At 50.7% G+C, this 24,362-nt stretch overlaps 1 protein-coding gene across 2 annotated transcripts in view; it reads right to left on the bottom strand.

Moving 5' to 3' along the window:
- Positions 1 to 13,528: 13,528 nt before the first annotated feature.
- Positions 13,529 to 24,362, bottom strand: part of FAF1 (Fas associated factor 1) — a 155,555-nt gene continuing 144,721 nt past the window's right edge. For both annotated transcript variants that reach the window (XM_071809880.1, XM_065842071.2), the window contains one exon: positions 13,529 to 15,821. In XM_071809880.1, coding sequence (XP_071665981.1) covers positions 15,738 to 15,821 — 84 coding nt within the window. In that variant the 3' untranslated portion in view covers positions 13,529 to 15,737. The remainder of the gene's footprint in view (positions 15,822 to 24,362) is intronic.

Here is a 24,362-nt window from a genome sequence, read left to right as displayed (position 1 = left end):
AGGCAACATTTGACAACAATGTGGCGCCTGCTATTGGCCAGGGGCGGGAAGCGCCGCTCTGATTGGCCGCCCGGCGGCTGCCCGCGCGCGCGGAGGGTCCTGGGGGGAGCGCGGTGTCCGCGCGTGTGCGTGGGGTCCCGATCCGCGTGCGTGTGTGCGTGCAAAACCTGACCGACCGCGCGCTGCCTGAGAGCCCGGCTGCGTTTTCCTCTGTGTTTGGGGTTTGGTTTGGGTTTTTGTTCGTTAATCCAGTGGAAATGGTGTTTACCTTGCTGCCCGGTTTTGATCTGGGGGGAGGGGGGGTGTGTGATTTTTGTTTTGTTTTGTTTTCCCTGGGTGTCACTTGTCAAAAGGGTGGGGGAAAATATACTGTGGAAGATGACAATTCAATTTATGGTTTCCCCTTCTCCCCTCAGAGATGTTACTTTATAATAGTAGGTAATGATGCCTCTCTCCTTCCATTTTCCTTCCTTCCTTCTTTCCTCCCTTCCTTCCTTCTTTCCTCCCTTCCTTCCTTCTTTCCTCCCTTCCTTCCTTCTTTCCTCCCTTCCTTTCTTCTTTCTTCCCTCCTTTCCTCCCTTCCTTTCTTCTTTCTTCCCTCCTTTCCTCCCTTCCTTTCTTCTTTCTTTCCTCCCTTCTTCCCCCTTCCTCCCTTTTTCCCTTCCTCCGTTCCTTCTTTCCTCCCTTCCTTCCCCTCTCCTCCCTCACTCCACAGCTGCAGGTGAATTTTACCGGCGCTGCCGCAGCAGGAGCCCGAGGTGAGTGCGATTTTCCGCGTTTCTTGCGCTGTACCCGGACAGCCCTGCCCGCCCTTCGCTCCCAGCAAGCGCAGTTCGTTCTTTCTCCCGCCAGCTGTTTGCGCGGCTACATGTTCAACAGGCGCTTCCCCGCGGGGCCGATAAACCCGAGGGGCTGATTTTTGAGGAGGAGGCTGTCTGGCTCGTAACTGTATATTAACCACGGAGCTTTTGTTTTAGCATTAACCACCCGGGTTTGACGTCACGTTCGCGGGTGACGGGGAGGAGGTAGCACTTGGGCAGCTTGGCTGGGAAATAACGCCGTTTCCTTTCCCCAGGGCTCTCCTCGTTTCCCACGAGGGTTCTCCATCCTCCTCACCACTTTTTTGAGTTGTTACATGTGTCCGTAACGGGAAGGGTCGCTAAGAGCGTCCCTCTGGCCGCCTCAGCATCCCCACACCGCGAGACCTTCGCCCGCCGCCTCCCTGCGTGGGCTTCCCCGGGCGAGCTGCCGTTCCCGCGGGACCCGGGCACCCGGGCCGGGAGGAGAGGAAGCCCCGTTTCGCTCGGGACGTGCCCGGCGCTCCCTGCGCGGCCCGGGCAGCGCGCATGGCCGCGGTCACCCGCGGAACGGCCGCAGGACGAGCGGCACTCGCTGATGCTCCGCTGTCCCTTCCCTTTTGTCACACTCCTGTGGGTGCGAGAAGCACGATTGCAGAGCCCTCCAACTTCTCAGTATTTTTATTACACATACATCCTTCTTCCCGTTTTATTTTTCTTCCCCCCGAAATGAGCGCTTTCCCACACGACTTTCTGTGTGTGCAGCTGCCAGCCACTTCTCGTGATTTAGGTGTTATAACACCTTTATTTAATACAGCCGCGGAGTCAAAATATCCGACTTAATTTTATTCGCAACCAGTAATTTTATTCTCTGGGGACAATTACTCAAACCATGTGATTTAATTTGGAATCCCTAGACCTCAATCAGAATGAGTGAGAAACATTTAAAATATTTCTTCATGTTGGTTTACCACTGATAAAATATTGTACCTTCTTCCTGGCAGTTTTGTTGGGGTTTGCGGTGGTTTTTTTTCTGCAAATACCTTTCCCTTTCCCGCCGAGGCAGCCTCCCATTACCAACAACACAGGACATGGGTTACGCTGATTCACCCGCTTCCCTTTTCTTTCAGCTTTGATTTAAATTAAACGGCTGGGTTATCTTTCCCGTTTACGAGGTATTTAAACGATATATTTTGGAAACAGATGTGTCCAAAAATATATAAAATTAAATTAAATTAAACAAACATTAAGCAGCCAGTGAAATTGCAAAGGGCGGTGTAGAAGTTTGAACACATAATGTGTAGCATCTCTATCCCAACACGTTACACACAGTTTCCGCAGCCTCACGCCGCACGTCCCTCAGTGACTGTATTGCCGGAGCCAGGACACAATGTCCTAGCGCTGTGCACATCAACACCCAGTGCCTGTTTCTGATGTTTATCCAGTCAGCACTACCACCACCTCCTCATCCAAAACACTCAACCGTATATCGCTTTTAAATACTATGCTCTGTATCAATACAACATCGAAATAGCCGGGTTTTATTCAACAAACGTTTATTTCAGGAAAATGCGACGCAGCCTCAGGACTCAGCAAATACTGAGGACATTTGTTTCAAGCTTCCCTGATATATCCAGAGCATTAAACGTTTTTCCACCCTCTGACTTTCCCCACCACCCCCTCAGGGGCCGGCAGCAGCCCCGGGTGAGCGCCCGGAGGGTTCGGGGGCTGAGGCGAAGCCGCCGCTCCCGGGAAGGCGCCGCTACCACCGGGGTCACTCCCGACCCGCTCTGGACTCGTCACATTTCTCCGCCAGCCCCGGGTTTTCCTCTTTCCAGCCCTGGTCACTTTCAAACGCGATCTAACTAATTTGTTGTTGTTTTCTTACAAAGCGTCTGTAAAAAAGGAGAGCCTCGGAATCCGGAGTCTCACCGTTCACTGATTTGATATATTAATAATAATAATAATAATTTATTCCCTCTCCTTATTTTCCTTTGGAAACTTTCACTGCGAGCCTCGACAAAGGGTGCACACATTCCACAGATTTTAATCAAGCAAAACACAACGGGACTGTGTGTTAGCCCGGATCAGCAAAGCCGCGGCCAGGGCTGCCCACGGGTTAAGGGCTTTTTCCAGCTTCGTCCCGGCCTGACAGAGCCCTCTGCGTGTGAGAGTACGCACGGGAGGCAGTGGAGGGGTTGCCGTTGCTGCACCAGCCGTCTTCCTCCCTTCTCTCCTACTGCAATTAATTTCTGTTTGACAGGCACAATAAAATCTTCGTTTACATCTCTGTTCTTGTCTCTTTCTTGGAGGAGGGGATGTTTGTTTTAGGCACCCACAGAGCAGCCGTGCTCCCGCTGCACGGGACGCCGCGAGGTTACGAGGAAAGAAGAATTCACTCCTCCAAACTCAGGGAAATGCAACTTTAAAGCCCCCGAGACTTGGCTCTGGGAGCTCCTTCCACCACCGCCAAAGCCAGGAGAAAAGCAAAGGCATGGACCCAGCTCCTCGCTTCCCCCGCATCGGGGCTCGCCGAGCCCCGGAGGAGCAGCCCAGGCTTGGCACAGGGAGGCCGGGGCGAGCAGGTCCCCCCACGGCCAGAGCCGTGCCCAAGCCGTCCCCAGGCCGTGCCCAAGCCGGGCTCAGGCGGCCGCTGGCCCCGCGGAGACCCCGGGCCGGTGGCGCACAGAGCCGGGAATTACGGGGCACAGCGCGGTCCCCGCTTTGGGCAGCCCGCGCCCTCCAGGTGCATGAAAAGCGGCGTCACTTCGTTACAGGAACGAGAAGAAACGCCGCGTTTCGTTGCGTAGCGTCCCTGTGGCTGCTTCATTATCCCCGGCGTGTATTTGACTCTGGCAGCCTCCAGAAGCGCACGGAGTCGGCGCCCGCGACTCAGTGCTCACATCTGGGGCAGCTCGATAAAACACGACACGGTTTGTTGGGCTTTGTTATTTTTTTTTCCTTTAGGAAGACATGATCCTCCCGGTGTTTATTTCCTCACTCCCGTTAATTCACCTAAAGGCTTCCTGTGCATCGCTGCTCCCCTGCAAAAGTTTGAGAGGGCTGCATGCAACGGTGCCGCTCCATCTTCCCCCAATTACAGCAGTAAAATCTTAATTAAAAAGAGCCCGTCTATTGGCTGCCATGTAGGGGAAGGCAGCCACGCACGCCCGGAGGCAGCGCAGCGCCCAGAAGCATCCCGGAGAAATATAGTTCTTGATTAGTGTATTTTCATCTCGTTCTTAGCGGAAGACAGTTTGTAAGTACCTGCTAATGTTAGTGCTCTTTAAGGTTTCAATTGTTCTAGGGGGTTTGCCATTGACTTTTTCATTATTTACCTACTGAATCAAAGTAAGCAAATGCCATCTGTTTCCCTGCTGCTATCATCTTCACTTTTAATTATCCGCCCAGCAGCCTAATAGAGATGATATTAAACTAAATCTTTTTGACATTAAAAGTAATTATCCCCAAACCAATATTACAATAATGAAAATTACCCTCCCCCCCCACCAAGAAAAAGGCACATTCCTCCCGGTCCAGGCAACCTCTTCAGATCCCGGAGCGGGGAAAGGTAGACGGAGCTCCCCTTAGCCCGGACTTTTCAAGTATTTGAAACATTATTAACTCGATTTCCCGGCTCCCAGTGGGGGAGGAAAAAGAGACAAGGGAAAGAGATTTGTGGAAGGAAATTAGGGAAAGTCGGGGCTCCACATACACCTGCGCGGGCTCCTCTGCGCCCCGCAGCCCAGCGGCTGCACCGCAGGGACCGGCACCTGGGGGCGAGGGGGGACAGGGGGCTGCCTGACCCACCGGGCACCCGCCGGGCCCGGCGCGGGTCCCAGCACCGGCTTTTAGGAAGCAGCGTGTCATAAATACACACACATGCGGCCCCTCGAAGCGCTTTGCACCATCCAACGACACCGGCCGTGTGTAACGCATCGGTGCTGATGGGACGGTTCATTACAGAGACATTAGAACCGGGCTCGTAATTAAGGGGAGGACGGTGGGTCCTCTAACAGATGGTCCCTCACTGAATTACCTCTACAGAGTCATTTCACTTAGACTCAAACTTCTCCGCCATTTCTCCTCCGACTTGCTTTAATATGAGCCGGAGCCGCGTCCCCCATTTCCTTTAATACGTGCTAAACTGAGCTAATTTTAATTGCATGTTTCAACTTTGCTAATTAAATAGAGTGGTCTAATTAAAAGTGACTAGGGAACAGTTTTAATTCAACCCTCTACTTTTTTAACAATCCATTATGCAACAAATCCAGGGTAAGCCCTCCCTTTAAAAAAGCTACAGATGATTGAGTTTTTACACCTTTTTACACGCTCACAATGGGGAGACTTGACCCAACATATGTAGCGGCGGGGCTGGGCCCCCCCGGCTCCCCGGTGGGGCATTGGAAACGGGCTGTGCCGCTGCTGCTGCCCTGCCTGAGCGCTGCTGGACCCGGGGCCTCCCGGGGCCTCCCCGCTGGAAGTGCTGAGACTATTAGCCCAGCAGAGGTTAGAGTAGCACATCCCCGAGACAGCAGCCCGGGATTTGGGAAAATCGGGCTCTTTACACGCCTCATCTCTTCAGCAAGTGCTCATTAGGTTGTTAACCTCTGGTTCACATGAAAGGGCTATGTGATGAATCCCCTCCTGAACAAATGGGCGCATCCCCCTTCAGGCACCGAACAAAGCCCTTAAAATAACTGCACAAGAAAGCCTCTAGTTGTTACTCTAAAATTTCTTTTCTCTGAGAGCTGTGCCCATCCATACACACGCACACAGACACAGAAAGAGGGGAAAAAAAAGTGCGCACATACACACAGACAAATCCCCCCCCCCCGTTCCTCGCCTGCGCTGGAGCTAAAAATTAAAATCCCTGTTTTCGTCCCACGGGCCCGGCGCTGGCTGGGGTCCCCCGGGCTTGGCTGAGGCTCGGCTGCGGCTTCCCGAGGGAAGCGAAGGAAACCTTAATCGCTTTAGCGGAGCGGGCGAGGGGAGGCAACCGCTCCCTGCCGGTGGGGAAAGCCAGGGGCCCCCAGCGGGGGGGCTGCGGGGTGCCTATGCCGATCCTCCCCCGCTGCTCTCCCCTTCTCCCACCCCCGAGGGGCCAGCGGAGCGGATTCAGAGATGAGGAGGAGGCCGCGAGCAGGAATTTCCCGTTCCCGCAGGGATCGCCCAGCGCGGGCCGGGGCCGCCCGGGGGGAGCCCGGAGCCGCCCCCCGCTCCCCGGCCCCACGGCGGGACCGCCCGGAGCGGTTGCCCCGCTCCCCGGGAGCAGGAAGGGCGGCGGAGCCGGTCGTTTCCTTAACCACGGATCGTCTCCGCAACCAAACCCGCTCACCTTCGAAGGCGGCGCTGCCGCGCACCCACTCCCCTGTACGGGCAGCTTATTGCTAATTGAGGGATGGCCGGGAGCAGAGCCCGGCTCCCGCTTTCTTCACAGCTCTTGTACGGGTTTTAGACTCTTTAAGACCCTTTCTCTCTCCCTCCCTCCCTCTCCCTTTTTATTTCCCAGCCCCTCGGGCATGGATTAAAGTGACAGACAATTTTCCCTTCGCACCTTATTGATGGTTAAATGCACTTTGAGATAATGCGCGGAGGGCGGCGGGAGGGGGGCTGGGGAGCGCCGCGAACCCCCGCGAACCCCCGCGAACCCCCGCGGGACCGGGACCGGGCAGGCGGGGGGGCGCAGGGCGCGGGCTGCCCCGTCCCCTCCCCATCACCTCGCAGGTGGCTGAGGGGCCGCGGGGCTCTGCTGGGAGCCGGCGTGTCAGCGGCGCCTCCCGTGGCACAGGAAAACACGCGTGTGCCGCAGCCTCTCCGTAGCCGTGGGCCTGCGGTGTGGAAACACACGGGCACACGCAGGTAAAGGGAAGGCAGCGGTTCAGAGCCAGAATGACTCAGGAAAGCTCCGCTCTGCTAATTTACTATAGGGCGCTCCGAGAGGTTCATTAAAAAGGCTCTTGTCAGCTCCCTAACGATCCGAGAGCTTTCTAATTATATTTTATATTCCCCTACCCGTCTCCTAACTTCAAACACATGGTAAAAAGGATTTGCTGTTTTGTTTCAGGTAAAACCTAATAATTAAAATTCAGACCCCGTCCCATGCATCTGCTTCGCCTTTGCCAAATGAATTGAAGGGAGAGAGAAAAGCGATTTCATTGAGATCACAGATGGGGTGCAGGTTTTTGGAAGAAATTTGAGAAACACCATTGTCCCGAATCAAAACTCTATGTCTTGCCCCACAAAGGGGGCTGCTTTAAGCCCCTCAACTTCTATGGGGCTTGTTTTTTAAACTTTAAGTGTTCCGCACAATAAGCTGCCACCAAAATGTCACAACCACTCTGATTCCAAGTGTGTCTCGCTGCAAAGGGTGCAGAAAAATGAAGGGAGCGAAGGGAAGGAGTGTAATTAAAAACCCTCGCGTTCCCTCGTGCCCGCTGGGGCACAGCGGCCCGGTCGGGGCGGGGCGTCCGGGAGGTGCCCCCGCCCGCGGCAGCGGCACCGGCACCCCCAGGTGCGGGGCGGGTCCCCGCGCGGGTCCGCATCTGCCCGGCCCAGCTCCGCACCTCGGAGCGCTTCCATATTTTGGGGCTAAATTGTTTCATTAGCCGAAAGCAGAAGACTGGGCCTTTTATTTTTATTCATGATTTTGACAGCCCCAGTCGGATTTGCCAGAGGATCCCCCCCTCCATGTTTGTTGCCCTAGGAGCTCAGGAGCTTAACAATCCTGCCGGAATGCGATAGATAAATACAACTTACCTCGTTAAAGAGATATTGAGAGTGTTTGCGGAAGGGCGGGAGAAGAGAACCCTTCATCAAAACCCACACGCACTAAAGGGGAAAAAAATTCTTGTATTCTTTCTACGGCTAACATACGCTATTTAATGGGGCCCTTACGCTAACACGGACTGCTCTTAAGTTAATGACGGACCGTCCTCAGTGTACCGCGGCACGTCCAGCCCCGTCCCCGTGCCGCGCCCGTTGCCACCAGCCCCGCGGGACCGGGCGGCGCTGGGGCAACGCCAGGGATTTCCACTCCATGTGCTGTGTTTATTTGATTTACTTATTCTTTTTTTCGCCGATAGTGCCCAAATTTTTCGTGTGCGCCCCCGCGCCCAGCGCAGGGCTGAGCGTCTCCGCCCACGCCCGCGGGGAAGGGCACACGCCGCCGTCGAACGAACGGCAACCAGAGGCCGCGCTCCCGCTCATTTTTTGATCCCACCTTTTAGTCCGATTTTAAACATTTCTATTATTTTTTGTGGCTGGGGAGAACGGCGCTTTCCTCCGCGGCTGTGCGGGCAGCGCCGGCATCGGTGCTCGGCTGCACCTCTGGGGCCGCCGCTGCTCCGCCCGCCGCCCCGGTGCGGGTTTTCCGCTGGCGGCTTCTCCCCAGCGCAGGCGGGGCTGCGGGGCGGCTGCTGGGCGCGGGCGGCTCCCCGAGGGGCTGGGAGGCGTTTTCTCTCTCCACCCTTTCCTTTTGCGCCGACGTTTTCGGGGGGAGCTCGGCGGCCCCGAGGTGCGAGGGCGCGGTTCGGCACGGCCCGCCGGCTCCTCGCGGGCGCTGCGGCTCCGTCCCGGCCCGTGCCGGGGGCGGCGGGGCTGTCCCGCTCCCCACGGGGCCGGTCCCTCGGTGGCGCGGGCAGGGCGGGCGGTGAGCGGGTCCGCCTGCGGGGCACCGGGCGGGCCGCTGCCATTTCCCACCGCAGGGCGGGAGGGCAAACTGGGGGCCATGGATCTGCCATCGGGAGGGACAGGCAGCCGCTTTCCCAAGATCTGGAGGGAAAGGTGGCGTTAAAAAGAGAACACGAGAACCGCTAGTTCTCGGGTACAAGCCATGCTCTCCCGTTCAGCACTCGGTACTATCAAACGGTTACCCAAAACGGTTGAATTTATGAGACACAACAAGTTACCACCACGGGGTGGGGGGGAAACGTGAGCTTGAACAAGTCGTGCAAGCTTGTTTTCCTTTCTTTTATTTTGGCTGAAGAACCGCCGCGCTTTCTCCTCGCAGCTCTGGGGATTTTCGTTGCCTCAGACAGGACAAACTGGTCGCCAGTAAATCCTCCACCAAAGGGGCTCCTCCATCTTCTGGTGCTTTGTGCTGCAGCAGAGCCTTTCTTCCCTTGGGACAGCACGCAAGAATTTATCATTGATTTTGAGACTAATATTACAGTGGATCTATGTTTAAATATATTTTCCCATGTAATTCCAAGTCTGGGTAATATTTTCTTGTAAGAACAGGGCCTCTTTTTCACATTAATAACATTCTTTTCCTCTGTAAAACAATTAATTTCCTCTCCAGTGAGGAGGTGATGTTATTCTGTGGTGCTTAAGCAATGACACGGACTGTTACATTGTACAGAGTCTTCAGCCTTATTCTGTGCTTCAAAATCATACGAACCTTACCTACTTCATTAATAATTATTAGTCCTTCTTCCTAGTGGTGCATAAATAACCTGAAAATCCACCTCTGTTTGAGATGAGTGGATCGCCTACAATTAAAAGTATCTGCGATTATGGTAACGGGAAGATTTGTGTTTTTTAAAGTCCACATAACACTTTGAGGGGAATTAATTCCACTTTCTCTGGAAGATAAATTCCTTGCTATAAGATTATGATAGGCAAGTAATTATAAACATAATTAATTTTTAGAATGTTTCTAAAATAATGAGAATAATAATTGATTGGAAGAAGGATTCCATTGGTAGCTGGAATTTTAAACAGAAAGATCAAGCCTAAGTTAGCATTCCAGTAACATCACTTGATTCTCGGACAGTGTAAGTTCGTCCTCTCACAGTGCCCTGCCTGGCTGCTCTCTGTCCATGAGCCGGACTCTTGTCCTGCTGCGGCCGCCCCCTTCGCACCAGCCCAGCGGTGCAGAACCCCCATCAAGTGAGTTTAATTGGTCTCCTAAGGATTCCGGCTGCTTGTGGGAAATTATTTTACTACGGATGGCATGAACCACCAGGGTGACTCTCAGTGCCATGGCATGGCTCGCGTGCGGCGCCACCGGTTGTGCTGTGCTGCTTCCTGAGAGCTGCAGTGGGTAAGTATGTTTTACAGTATTTGACCACAGTGAATCCTAAAGCAGGGACTAGATTATGGAATCCAGCAGCGTTAATCTATTTCCCTTATTATTTCTGCTATCAGCAGCATAGAGTTATCAGATCACCACTTTGATTCATTTTGGAAAACAACGATAATTTAATGGGGAACTGGTTTGATTCCAGACGTAGACGACAATGGCAGCTGGATAAATCCTAACAAACTAGCAGGGTGTTCATAAAGCCATATCGAGGATTCTCAAAGGGTTCACTGGTTAGAACGTGTGTTCTGTTGAATCTGGCGGGTTTTGATGGATAAAAGACTGCTTGTGCACAGCAGTTCCTTGATGACAAGGAGGCAAATATGATAATAAGCATTATCTAAAGGAAAAAATACACTTGAAAACATCTGAAATACAGGCAATGTTGAAGAATGCTACAGCTGCCAAAACGTAATGTTCAAATGAATTAACTGCACATTTGCCTTGAAGTTGCTCCTAAAATGAAAGGAGGGGTTTGTGTTTACTGAGACTTCCCAGTTGAGAGCATTTAATGCTTTTAGTACACGTGTGTAAAACCACTTTTCATACGACTAGGGAGGATTGTTCAATCCATCTAAACTTGGAGTTTACCCAACTTCACAAGGAGTTCTAACACTGAAAGCCTCAGTTCACCTTCGTTTCTGTGTTAATCTCCACCAGTCCCACGATGTCTTGCTCGCCCTCGTCCCAACCCTGAAAACGCAGAAGTGTTCTTCAGCCACTCAGTGTTCTGTGTAATTCAAGGTTATATTAAGTTCTAAAACATCCCTCGATATTTTCAGTTAGATCCACAAAACAATTGATTAACTTCCTTTGTAGATAAGTGCATTTAGAATTGTCACCAAAATATCCCTACCACGTTTTGGATACGGTTGCTTTTCCTTACACAACACAAGTCCTAATCGATCAGGGCATATAGACCCAGAGAAAACCATTTCTACATACATATTAGGATAATCTAAAAACTTCTAAAATGGCTGAAACAGAGTGGGAGGTATCTGGGTAAATTCAAAAAGACAAGATCACGAGTAGGGTGCTCTGTTTGCAAGGTATGAAATACTTACAAATGGTAGTAACTCACGATCATGGGAGCTGTGACAACAGGTCAGATAAAACTAGAGGCAAATAAAATGATAGAAAAGACATTTCAAGGAAAAGGAAATGACACTTACATTCACTATTTTATTAAAAAGAACCCCATCACCATAGCAGTACTTCTCCTTAAGAAGAAAACTGCATGAAGAAGATAAGGAAGGGAAATTAAGTCAGAGAATCATAACCAGAACTATTTGAAGACACTTAGGTGCTCAGCGTCCATGTGCATCTCACCTGAAAAGCCTCGAGAAGGCCCCAAGCAGCAGCGGAGCCACGAGAGCCCCAGTGACGGTGCAACTGAAACGCCCCAAGGGGGAGAACGGGAAAGAACGTGGGTGTGGAAAGTGAGACACAACCCAAACCCTGCACAACTGCAGACCTGACCAACAACTGCCAAAGGTGTCGAAGATCACTAAAAATACCACAGATGGGACACCTGCCAGAAACATAATTGGACTAATATGTTCTCAGGGTGTAAAAAGAGTATTTAATGAAAGGAGGGCAACTGCAGGAAACATAAGCCAAGTAGCTGGAGGGACAGCCGGAGGGTCAGTTGGAGGGACAGCCGGAGGAACAGCCGGAAGGACAGCTGGAGGAACAGCTGGAGGAACAGCTGGAGGGACAGCTGGAGGAACAGCTGGAGGGTCAGTTGGAGGGACAGCCGGAGGAACAGCCGGAAGGACAGCTGGAGGAACAGCTGGAGGGAGAGCTGGAGGAACAGCTGGAGGAACACCTGGTAGGACAGCTGGAGGAACACCTGGAAGGACAGCTGGAGGGACAGCTGGAAGGACAGCTGGAGGGATAGCTGGAAGGACAGCTGGAAGGACAGTTGGAAGGACAGCTGGAGGGACAGCTGGGAGCAATAAGCTGTAGTTTGCAGAAGGACACCAGCAATGTCCCAAAGGACGCTGCAGCTCGCACCAGTACCAGTGCTGCTGCTCATACCAGGACCAGCGCTGCTGCTCATCCCAGGACCAGCGCTGCTGCTTGTAATGGGATAGGCACTGCTGCTGATACCGGTACCGGTGCTGCTGCTTGTACTGGCACCGGTGCTGCTGCTCGTACCGGGACCAGCACTGCCGCTTGTACCGGGACCAGCACTGCTGCTCGTACCGGGACCAGCACTGCCGCTCGTACCGGGACCAGCACTGCCGCTCGTACCGGGACCAGCACTGCCGCTCGTACCGGGACCAGCACTGCTGCTCGTACCGGGACCAGCACTGCTGCTCGTACTGGGACCAGCACTGCTGCGCGTACGGTCACGCTCGAGCACTGAGGAGCTCGGGGCTCCGGTGCTTCGCAGCCCAGCAGCTCTGGCAGCGCAGGAAAGGACACGCGTGAAGAGCAGCCTGTGCAGGGGTGGTGCTCAGATTGCTCTGGGATGTCTGGGGCAGGGACTCATTTCTCTTCACTCACAATATGGGAAAACTTCCGTGTAAAGTTCAGTGACGACGGGGAGACTCAGGAGAAGGCCACCATCGCTGTTTCAAAATAGAAAAGTATTCTGTGCAAACAGTCAAATGCTGGAAGAAAGGACTCGGCGCTTACCGCGATGTCAGTCCCAGCGCCGTGAGCCCTGAGCCGGGCCCAGCAGAGCAGAGCTCGGCTGCCTCGCGCAGGACCCGCAGACATCTCCATCCTCAGCGCCTCCCACCACCCGCCCCAACCAGCTGCTGCTCCCGTCTGCCGGCGACTCCACGCGTGTTCCATGGGTTGCTTTGCTTTGTTTGGTGACCTACTCACGTATTTTTTTGCTGTTATGCACCCTATTTAAGGCACCTAAATCTTCCTGTGCCTTTTTCAGAGAGTCGGGCCACGAGGCTCAGGTCATGAAACGCTTCAGTACTTCTGTGAATCTGGGCCATGGCGATTTTAGCTTTCCCCACAGACGGAAGAGTGAAATCATATCACTGTTTAGTAGAAAGAGTACCGTAGTTGAAAATTTATTTTAAGTTTCTAATGTCACTGAGTAGGTACAGTTTACGAAAGCCAAAGTCCTTTTCTGCTACATTAAAAAGAATAAACAACCCCCCCCCATCGCTCCATTAGAAACACCCCCAGCACTCCCGCTGAACCGCGGTGTCGGCAGCGCACACCGAGCAAAGAGCCGCGTCCGCAGGTCCCAGCGATGCCCTCAGCACCAGCGCCGCAGGTGAGGCGCTTCCTCACGAGCCGGAGCGCGGCGCCGCCGTGGAGCCCGGCACCCTGCAGGAGCCCACTCCTCAGCTCTAATTCCTTAAGACTTAAACTAATGCGTTAATCACGTCGATGATAATCCGCGGATGTGACGAACCTGGAGATAAACAGGTAGAAGCAGGGATATGCTCTGCAGCGACAGCGTTACAGTTTTAGGGTATTAGTGGATTACAGAATTAGTCTGTAGATTAATTAACCACGCCAGCAGAGCCTGTAAGTGAATACCCTGGTTTTGGAGAGCAGAAAATGATGGTGCAGAACGTCAATGTTCCTATGCAGGGATAGGTTTGCACTGAGGGTGTAATTTGGAAAGGTGACTCTAGACGGTTGCCTCTTGAAATCAGGCCCAAAGTAATTAAGGACCAAAATCATGTTTTATTTAAAGTGTGATACACTTGTTTACGTTGTGGCAGAACGATCCCTATATACCCATCTTGGTATCTTTGTATCAGAGGACAGTAATGCCGCCTTGAACACCTCCAGTTCATTATCACTAGGACATTCTGGGAACGACAGGCTGTTTTGTAATATGAACAAAATGGAGAAAAAACCAGAACTTAAAGAACTTAGAAAAGAAAAAGCCAAACCAACCTTGGGAGCACTGACTTCAGCACATTCAACAAATATTCAAGCCACATTTTAATAAGTTTATGAAACTAGTATCAAAGTAAAGAATATATAGTCAAAATACAGAATAAGTTGAGCGAGAGGAAACAGCCTGATTAGATCAAAGAGGAGTCAAGCTGGTTGACGTAAGGCAGGCGCCTCGCTCGTGCCGCAGCCGTTCAGCACCGCCCCGCGCCGCAGCCAGCTCGGGACAGCTGAGCTGAAGGAGCAGGATAGGCACCACTTAGGAACCGCGTGTGCTCTGGGATTGTTGGTGGAAACAGCACCGCCCCAATCTGCAGCCTATGTCCATTTCTTGTTTCACAGACATGGTGTATTCTTTTGTAAGAAAACAGGAGTTCAGAATGAAGTGTCTGCATTCAGCTTTCCATTACACGAGTTTATCTTTCTATTGGCTATGAATCCTTTATTTGTGAACCGCAAATGATTAGAATTTGCTTACACTTCCAAATCTTTTGTCATAGATACTTCACTTCTAAGAGTGTCTGATGTAGCACTCACTAATTACAGAATGATAAAGGGGAGAATAAGGCTTTCCCTGTTCAGAAATTTGCATTTTTGGTAAAGGTAACAATATATCAGCTTCACTAACACCCTAATAATAGGCATACATTTGATTTTACATCACCATCCTTCTAAAGAAAAGAGACTTAAAGATGTGTGCAACTGGTTTTTGCTCACAGAACTCATTTTGCTACGATGAACACTATGAATTACATAGAAACGTATCTGGGAATCGGTGTGACGGGTTCGACCAGCAGCTGCTGGTTCTGCGTGCTGCTGGGCACTGCTCTGCACGCCCAGAGATCCAAAGCAGAGGCACCCCCGCGGTCCCTGCGGTTCGGCAGCTCGGGCGCCCCGCGGCCTGGGGTCAGCGCGCTCGTCCCGCGGGTGGCACGGGAGGCGCCGGGCGCTCCCCGCCGCACGGGCTGCTGCGAGCGTCTCGGACCTGAGCGCCAGGGCTTCTTCCACTGAGACGCGATCAGTCATCTGTTGGTAGATGTCCAAGGTGTGCAATGATAAGGCAGATTTCTAGTTACACCACCTCCTAAGATACTCATTGTTTGATCAAAACAAGGTGCTTTAAAGCAGCCGAGTAATGGGATACAAACAAGTGCCAGAATGACGGAAAACTGCTAAAATGGGAACTGCCCTTTCTCTCACAATGCGAAATAAAGAACTTTTGTATCCGGTGTTTGGAAAGTTTTTACCAGCTGATATTCAATATCATCTGATTCCTGAAGTGTTGCCAAGATACCAGGTGTCTGGTACTGGCCATCTCCAATGTTATTTAAATATTCACATCATGCAATAAGCAGTTTCGCACACTGCAATGTAATGGAAAATGCTCCCTAAACTGAATCAGAACTGAGACCCAAAGCAGAACCAGTAAATAAATATCTCGCATATATGTCAAACTATATTCTTCAAACAAAACCTTACACCTTATCAAAGAAGTCGGAAAGTACTAACAAAAATTATATGCTTTCTACTATAATACTGTTAAATTTCCATGGCTGAGAATTTTTTCTGCCTTTTTAAATTAGTTGACAAAGTAGAAATTCAAACACAGAAATAAAATGCATATATATGAGAGCACTGGCTCAGCGAGATATCAAATATACAGCATTCTAGTGTCAAAAGTACAGGCAGAAATGTCCAAGATTTCTTGGTGAAAAAGGGGCATTTGAGGAGTAAAAATCCTACTTAACAATCACTCACATTTTAACAGTGCATTAATTGTAACAAAAGCTGGATGATAAGTGAGCAACAGAGTCGTAAGGTTCAGTGTTCCCAGCAGAATCCACCCTCCGCTCGGTCAGACGGGCTGGGACGCGTGGAGCTGCGGCCGGGGCTCTGCGGGCCGTGGTGCCCAGCGGGGCGAGCGGCGCTGCCGCCGGCCCGGCCCGGAGCTCAGTCCTGCCACCCTGCTCCAGCTACTCCTTCGCCTCCAGGAAAAGGGTTTCTTGAGGATACAGTTTTACCTCCAGTAATGACTTGTTTGGGTCCAGCTGGGTCACCTGCAAAGACAAGAAGAAGCGGACATGGTGAGCGGACTGTTGGGAGCTGCTTGTCTTCACCGGGCAGATGTTCAGCGGGGAGAGGTCTGAGCCCCTCTGCCAGCGTAACTGAGGCTGTGAGTACGAATTCCCCAGATGTGCACTAAGAAATAGATATTGTGTGTCATTATCATTACTATTTTGTAATAACAATAAACCAAATAATAATAAACAGAATCCCCAACACGAATTGCAAGAAGGCCCGGTTTCCTACCGTAACCAATGCCTGGATATATCCATTTTTGTGCGAGTTAAGATCTTTTGGAGCATTACGAGAACACGCGAGTCGAGATGAAAGGAAACCTGCAGTCCCAGGTGAGTTTCCTAAAGTTCCAATGGAACTGATGGTGCGAGCAGCACCAACCCAACACGACTCCCCCACCGAAACGTGAAACGGTTCTTCTTCACTTCCATTTTCAAACTGATTTTCCCTGGTAAATCTGCTTTGGTGTATTTTGCTGTGTGAGCACACCAGTTACCAGAAGTTTGCTTGTGAATAATGGATTATTAGCCTTTTCCTGTATAAATGCAAATGCACACCAATAAACATTGTTTCAAAGTAAAATTTGGTTTATAGGTAATTGTATAAAGCCACTACTTTCCACAATTATTTTTGAAAGCCTTGTGCCAAGCATTCCAAATATGATGAATTACTAAGAAATGCTACATGTATTTTTTTCTTAAAATCATAACCCACTAATTTTGTTACCAATTAACCAGTATTGCTCCTCTTTCTCTTCCCCCCAGCTACATCAGGCAAACTATATACATTTGTATTTCCATTGCGTTATTGGATAATTACAGATAATTATTGAAACAAATACTAAAAGCTTCCCAAATCCACCGGAATCAATGTAATTTCATCTCTGACTGCAAGAGAATTTAAAACAAAACCAACCCCCCCACAAACAAACCAACCAATAAAAATCCCCAAGCAGGTTATTCTGGTTCCCAAAGCAGGAACGTGTCTTCTGAAACTTCCTGTGCCACAGTGAGCTGCTGCTAAATGTCTGGAGAGAAAACCATTCCTAAAACCAGACTCGATTTCGCATTCCTATTACCGGCACTCCAATCGTGATCCTCCTCAGGTGCTGCTTCAATTATTGAAACCTTATTATCTCAGAAAGCAACCCTGTTATGTAAAAATCCAGCCAAAGTAGTGCATTTAAGGTTGCGATTACAGAAGGATGCTAATTAAGTATCTTAGTGCATTTTCTAACGTTTCGGTGTCTGCTCCAGCCCACTGCTGCCTGCGGCACAGAAAGGCCGGCACGCGGGGCTCTCCGCAATCCTTTGGGTCTGGTTTCCCAAAAGAAAAGCTGGGAAGGACAGAACAAGTCTCTTCCACATTTGGGAAAAAATACCTGCAAGTAAGCCCAGGCAACCAACACAATCCTGCAGACTGCAACCGCAGGGAAACCGGTAACTCACCTGGGTGTGACTGGAGACACAGATCCCAGCCCAAACGCCAAGGCTGAGAGCTCGGGTGCATCAAGGACCGCGACTCCTTCCCGGGGCCCCGCGCCCAGCAGCACGGGCTGCGCCGCCCCCCGCCCACCCAGCGCCGCCGGGGACCGGGGGCTGCACGCCTCGCACCGCCACCAATTAACTAACAACGTGGCTCCCGCGTCTGTCAACAAACAGAGCTGTTGGTGCTTTGTTTTAGCTCCTTGGCATTTTCTGTTCGTATGGGTCGCCATTGTACTTAATTATCACACCATAACCCTTCTGCAGCTTCTACTTTGTTATTTGTGGTTTGTTAATATGTTGTTTACTGTGAAGAACAGAAGCCTTATTAGTGAACATACCTCCTACCAAAATAAATGGTTTCTCTTGCAAACAGATGAAATATGAGACCTAAGATGCTCTGCAGCTTACAGTACCCTGAAACAGAATTAGAAACCAAAGAATGATGTGTATTAGAGATCGAAGGACCCTGGAAGAGCTGTGGCCAGCAAAAGTGTGCCCAATGTGGTGTTTTAATGAATTCTGTTCACTTAAATAAATCCATGTGGATTATTTCACAACGCAAAGTATTAAAATACCTTCATATTTAAATGTGTGTCCCTTGCTTCGTTACCGCTAGGACAGATTCCGGCGTGCGCGGCAGCGCTGCTGATCCCCAGCTCTGCTGTCTCTGCGCGGCGCCCATTTCGGAACAGCCCTGCGCCTCAGGTGAGTTACGCTGGCCAACCCCCCACACTTCATATACACAGAACCTGGTTTGATCCTGCTGAACTCAAGGAGATTACAAAAGCACCCAATGCTTTCTTGATTGAAGTTGCAATTCACCAAAATAAGCATTCAGCAAGGCCTAAACAAATGCTACAAGCACGATGTTTCTCTCTATTTTCAGCTCCTACAGTATCTGACTTTCCAGCAGCCGCATGTATTCTGAGAGCCCCCTCCCACGTCACAGGGTGATGCCAGCCGGCGAGGTTCATGTATTTTTAACACATATTTTGTGGTTTTGATAAGGTAAGTACTTTATAATGAAACGTAAACTACAACCCCCCCCACTGCTCCAAAGGTGAGCAGAGGCAGAGGGAGGACGCCATGTGCAGCTGCCGAGGGACTGCAGCTCAACTGACAGCAACATTTCTGACGTTCAAGCTCCCAGAATTCTGCAGAGCACACGTGTGCACACTCGGGGCTGTCCCGAAGCCACAGCAATAGCGCCCGGGGACGGCTCCTCCGCAGGCAGACGGCTTCCTGCGCAACCCTGACCCTCCTCACTCCCCAGGGAAGGCTCTTCCTGCAACGGAGCAGAGGGGCTAACAGGACCTCATTCCTACCGGTGAGACCGAGCCACAAAACGGTTGGTTCAGTTCTGAAAGAGGTTTAGAGTGGTAAAACAGAGCATTTCCCCAGCTACGAACACATTTCCAGGACCTCAGGCTCTGGTGCAGCAGAGCCAGGACTTCATCTTTGAACATAAAGAACTTCGGTACATAACTGGTGTTGGTTTGGTGCACAGGAAACTTATTACTTTAACAGGTATTTGTCTAAAAGAACTCTGCAGTGATCATTTCAACTGAGCACTAGCTAGTTGGTGTGAAGTGCTTCTGCAGCACTTCGGAGTTTGAATAATTTCAGATATACAAAACCAAAAGACAGCAATGTTAACTCCTGTAATCCTCCTGTAAGCATGTAGTAGCTACTTACACTTTACTCTGAATAAACTCACTGGGTTTCCTGATGACCCAGTAATGAGAATTAATACTAGTTTAGACGACATTTTAATCCCTTTTTGTGGCAAACTCTTCTTCCTCCCAGCACCACCTCGCGCCATTCCCGTCTCCCTCGCCGCCCCGTCTGTCCCGTCCACGTCCGCGCCGCAGGGCTCCCCCGTTCACAGGTGCGGCTCCTCACCCTCCCCAGCTGCAGCAAGAGATAAATACAACTACAGGGCTTAGTGCCCAGGAAGGTCACTTAAAAGGAAAGAATCGAATACACAATTATTATGACACTTACACAAGCAGTAAATATCACACCCTTCACCTTGCTCTCCACCCTAGGCCAGGGATCTGATTCCTGAGCAGCACGGCCTCTATACCACTTACACACGCATGAATGCATTCAATGAATCTAACGGACAAAGACTTCTTTTACTCTCTTTCCTAATCCTCCTAAAGTATAAATGCGATAGAAATCACTTAAAGGCACGCTTGGTAAAGTACCAGATTTGTTTTAAAAAAACTATATTTCCAGAATGACACACAAATACAGTGAATCCTTTCTACCTATGGATAATATGGATAATATGCTCAACTTGAGCAACAAAAGCAGCGTTACTTTACAGAAATATATGCAATTAGGTCTGGTTTAGTTCAATAAACTTGGAGAGAATTTACATCTGAATTGAAGAAAGCTGTCACAAACAAGGAAAAATATGTCACAGTAAAGGACCTGTAGTCTTGTTTTAAGTGCAAAGCTTTAGTCCAGATATGCCACGTTCTGATTAACTTATTCCTCCGCAGAGATTTTCTCAAATGAGTATTTTAGATTAAGCATATTTTAAAAATGCATTTACTGAGCAGAGTGAAATATATCACATCCCTGGAGGGGTGTGAAAGGCGCTTAGACAAGGTTCTCGGGACACGGTTTAGTGCTGGAGTTAGGCCAGGTTATGGTTGGACTCGATGATCCTGAGGCTCTCTTCCAACCGAAATGATTCCGCGATATTGATAAAGCAGACACTGATGTTATATCCTCTACTTCCAGTATGACTTCCGCTTTCTCAGGAAAGCTGTGCAGTGTTCCAAGGTACCTGAGATGCCACCAGTCTTCACAGAGCCTAAGTTTTCATTGATTTAACATAATTTATATCAGAAGATAAGCTACTGCATAGATTTTAATCAGTGAAGTCTTAAAACCTGACTTGCATTAATTGTCTTTTTAGACAGTAAATTAAGATAGTAAGTGTCTTCTGCTCTGTTTTATAAAACGCTACGCTTAATGGCAGGACAGTGTAAGTGAGAAGGATAAGGCAAGCCCAGTGTTCCATATTTGTACAGTCAGCCTGGACTATCTGAGGAGTGTCCCACCAGACGGTGCTGGTGGCGCTGAGGAGTGTCACACAAGATGGTGCTGGTGGCGCTGAGGAGTGTCACACAAGATGGTGCTGAGGAGCGTCCCACCAGACGGTGCTGGTGGCACTGAGGAGTGTCACACAAGATGGTGCTGAGGAGTGTCCCACCAGACGGTGCTGGTGGCGCTGAGGACTGTCACACAAGATGGTGCTGGTGGCGCTGAGGAGTGTCACACAGCTCCGACATTTTGAGGGATGGGGAAGGTGCTGCAAAGCTCTCTCAGACTTTCTGCTCTCCACCCTTCCTTCCTTCTGGCCTGAAGAATTTCATCTACCTAGGAATTCTTCGTGTGGTTTCGTCAAAAAAAGAAGCCGACAGAACACTCCGGAACGTGTCTTTTCCTGAGAAAGGACGGTGGGCAGAAGAGCTTGAGAAAGGGCGGTGGGCAGAAGAGCTTGAGAAAGGGCGGTGGGCAGAAGAGCTTGAGAAAGGGCGGTGGGCAGAAGAGCTCCGTCGCCTGCTCCTTCACACCATTCACTGTGTCTTCTTGCTCAGGAGAGAACAGGTTTCAGCACTGGCACTTCCAGAGGAGAGTACTGTATGTTAAGCATCCTTTCTGCTGCGCCAAGGAGCAAAGCAGTCTGTCACCGGTGGGCACGGCCGCCAGCGTTCTTATGTCAGACTCACAATTATTCCCATGTTTAATGATTTCAAAACGTGCTGGCCACAGAGAAGAAAGATCATGTGCCCAGAAATGCCGCTATAGCTTTCATCACAGATATCGATGAAGAGCTGAAAGGAAGCAAACAGCCACATCCTCTGGAAGCCCGAAAACATATGAACACAACTTGTGCTGCAAATGAACTGCAAGAGCTTCGCTGTGCACACATCCCAACGGGGGGCGGATGTGAACAAGCACTCACCGGAGAACGAGGCAGGATTGGACTCACGGCCACTTAATTATAACTGCGTGGATAAACAATCCAGAAGGATTTTTATCAGGAGTTCAAAGGATTAAGATGTTCAGATACCACCGATATCTACAGTATAACATCGTGATTGGTATAATAGATGGGTAAATAGAATGAAAGGCGCACCCAAGACTGCTCTGGTGATTTAGTCTGATGTATTACTTATGCAATTACCAAAGCAGCAGGAGATCATTAAATTTTCTGGTAACCAGACACAGCATTCTTAGTATCATACTATTACAAAGGCTCTTCAATGGTATTTTGTCACTACATTTTCTTCCTACGAGGAGAAAGAAACACATAAAATTGACATGGAGGAAAATTCTGGGGTAAAAGCACAAAATACCTTAAGCCCAGTTTAAGCTGGATAGTGCAAAATGCAACAGCAAAGCTCTGTGGCTTAACTAGGGCATCTTCTCGTGAACAATAACATGCCTCCCCTGAAATAAATGTGTAAAATGGGGCAGAACTGAATAAAAGAACAGTTTTGGTCAGAGGGATGTGCCCGGGCGGAATACATTAATCACAGGGCTGGCACTAGTCGTTGGCTTAACTAACGAGGATGACGAAGGGAGAGTTCACACACCGCCTGCAGCACCCGGAGCTGGGGCGAACGCTTGCTTGCTTGAGTCTTAGGTAAAACGGCTCATCTGACATGCACACCTGTCTCCTCAAGTTGGTTCAACAATCCCCGTATCCAAATAGAGTTGTTGTAAGAGATCAGAAACCATACCGACCTATAGAATGCAATTCTATTTCTTTTTAGAATAAGCTTATGTCTGTGAAATGAGGAAGACATTCCTTCTACCTCCCTTCAGTGACCTGATACATGAAGAGCTTTAATCTTTGGATATCCTAGTTACTTACGCAAAGACACCAGGTCTGAAAAGACAGATCAAGTCTTTCTTGGAAGAAAACATTACGAACAACTTTTCTGTGATACTCACAGAATTTTTGACTACACATCTTGAAATTATATTTCCACAAAGCAAGAAGCAAAATGGCCTCAGTATTCTCTGAAGTAGAGCCATTGACACGAGCGGGCAAGAGTATCCCCTGCTCCCTTTGCAGGTGCTGACCAACGGCTGCGATGCTATTGTTTGTGAGCAACACGCCTGTCAACGCCAGCGAGACCTCGGGCCCTGGCTGCGGTGACACCACGGGCTCTGGCCACGGTGACACCGCGGGCTCTGGCTGCAGACACTGTGGGCTCTGGCTGCGGTGACACCGCGGGCTCTGGCTGCAGACACTGTGGGCTCTGGCTGCGGTGACACCGCGGGCTCTGGCTGCAGACACTGCGGGCCCTGGCCACGGTGACACCACGGGCTCTGGCTGCAGACACTGCGGGCCCTGGCCACGGTGACACCACGGGCTCTGGCTGCAGACACTGTGGGCTCTGGCTGCGGTGACACCGCGGGCTCTGGCTGCAGACACTGCGGGCCCTGGCCACGGTGACACCATGGGCTCTGGCTGCGGTGACACCGTGGGCTCTGGCTGCAGACACTGTGGGCTCTGGCTGTGGTGACACCGCGGGCTCTGGCTGCAGACACCGTGGGCTCTGGTTGCAGACACCGCGGGCTCTGGTTGCAGACACTGCGGGCTCTGGCTGCGGTGACGCTGTGGGCTCTGGCTGCAGACACCGCGGGCTCTGGTTGCAGACACCGCGGGCTCTGGCTGCAGACACTGCGGGCTCTGGCTGCGGTGACGCTGTGGGCTCTGGCTGCAGACACCGCGGGCTCTGGCTGCGGTGACGCTGTGGGCTCTGGCTGCAGACACCGCGGGCTCTGGTTGCAGACACTGCGGGCTCTGGCTGCAGACACCGCGGGCTCTGGTTGCAGACACCGCGGGCTCTGGCTGTGGTGACGCTGTGGGCTCTGGCTGCAGACACCGCGGGCTCTGGCTGTGGTGACACCGCGGGCTCTGGCTGCAGACACCGCGGGCTCTGGCTGTGGTGACACCGCGGGCTCTGGCTGCAGATACCGCAGGCTCTGGCTGCAGACACCGCGGGCTCTGGCTGCGGTGACACCGTGGGCTCTGGCTGTGGTGACACCGTGGGCTCTGGCTGTGGTGACACGCGGTCCGTCCCTCCTGCACTCGGGTGAGTCAGCCCCATCGTCCTACGGTGCGAGTCATGGGGAAGAAGGATCAGAAGTCACGGTTGCGAAGCGGCACGGAACACGCTGGGCTGGCGTGGCCATCTGCTCAGGCAACTTCTCAGTGTCTTAACTAAACTAAACATAGCTGCTTGAATAAATAAAGTAATAACAGATCCTGAAAAGAGAGGAGAGACAGGGGCAGGTAGTATTGACTCAAGGAAAGCTGTAAATGAAAGAGGAGGGACGTCTACCTTTGCAGGTGGCTGTGGCTTTGTGTAAACTAGAGCAGAGCTGATAAAAACACGCCCCGATCAGATCTATACTGACCTGAAAAAACTTGCGTGGATTAAAACAGATGAGTACTATTTTATGTAGTAGGAAATATAAATACCAGTAACCAAAATGACTGGAAAAATTACATGGATCACGTTAAATTTTCCCTGAACCTACAAAAACATTCTCAAATTTTTTTAACATATCAGAAAAATATTTCATTCATCTGACATCCTCCTTTGCCATGAGACAGATACTCGAGCTACTTTCCCGATTCATGTGAAGTAACTACAAGCGCTGTTGGGTATAACCATGACACCGCGTGAATCCCTTCTCACGATAACTTCCTTCTGCCCTCTATCAAGATGATGATCAGGAGAAAGTAAGTTAAGAGCCAGAGATGGTCCTGGACATACGACTTTCTCATGAACTATTTAAAGAGTTTAAACACCACCTCATGAGATTAAAAGCAGGTTATTTGAAGGAGGTAGTGAAATGCAGAACAACGCTTACAAAGAACAGCTTCCAGAAGTGACATAAGGAAATCGCCAAAGCACCTGGCGGAGCAGCGCGGGGACGGCGCCCCAGCACGGCCCCGGACCAGCAGGGGCCGGCTGCCCGCTCGGGGCC

This window comes from Patagioenas fasciata, chromosome 6 (genome assembly GCF_037038585.1).
Source record: "Patagioenas fasciata isolate bPatFas1 chromosome 6, bPatFas1.hap1, whole genome shotgun sequence".
In the NCBI taxonomy this organism is placed as follows: domain Eukaryota; kingdom Metazoa; phylum Chordata; class Aves; order Columbiformes; family Columbidae; genus Patagioenas; species Patagioenas fasciata.
Note: the sequence above shows the minus strand (reverse complement) of the source record. Positions and strands in the feature narration are given on the sequence as shown.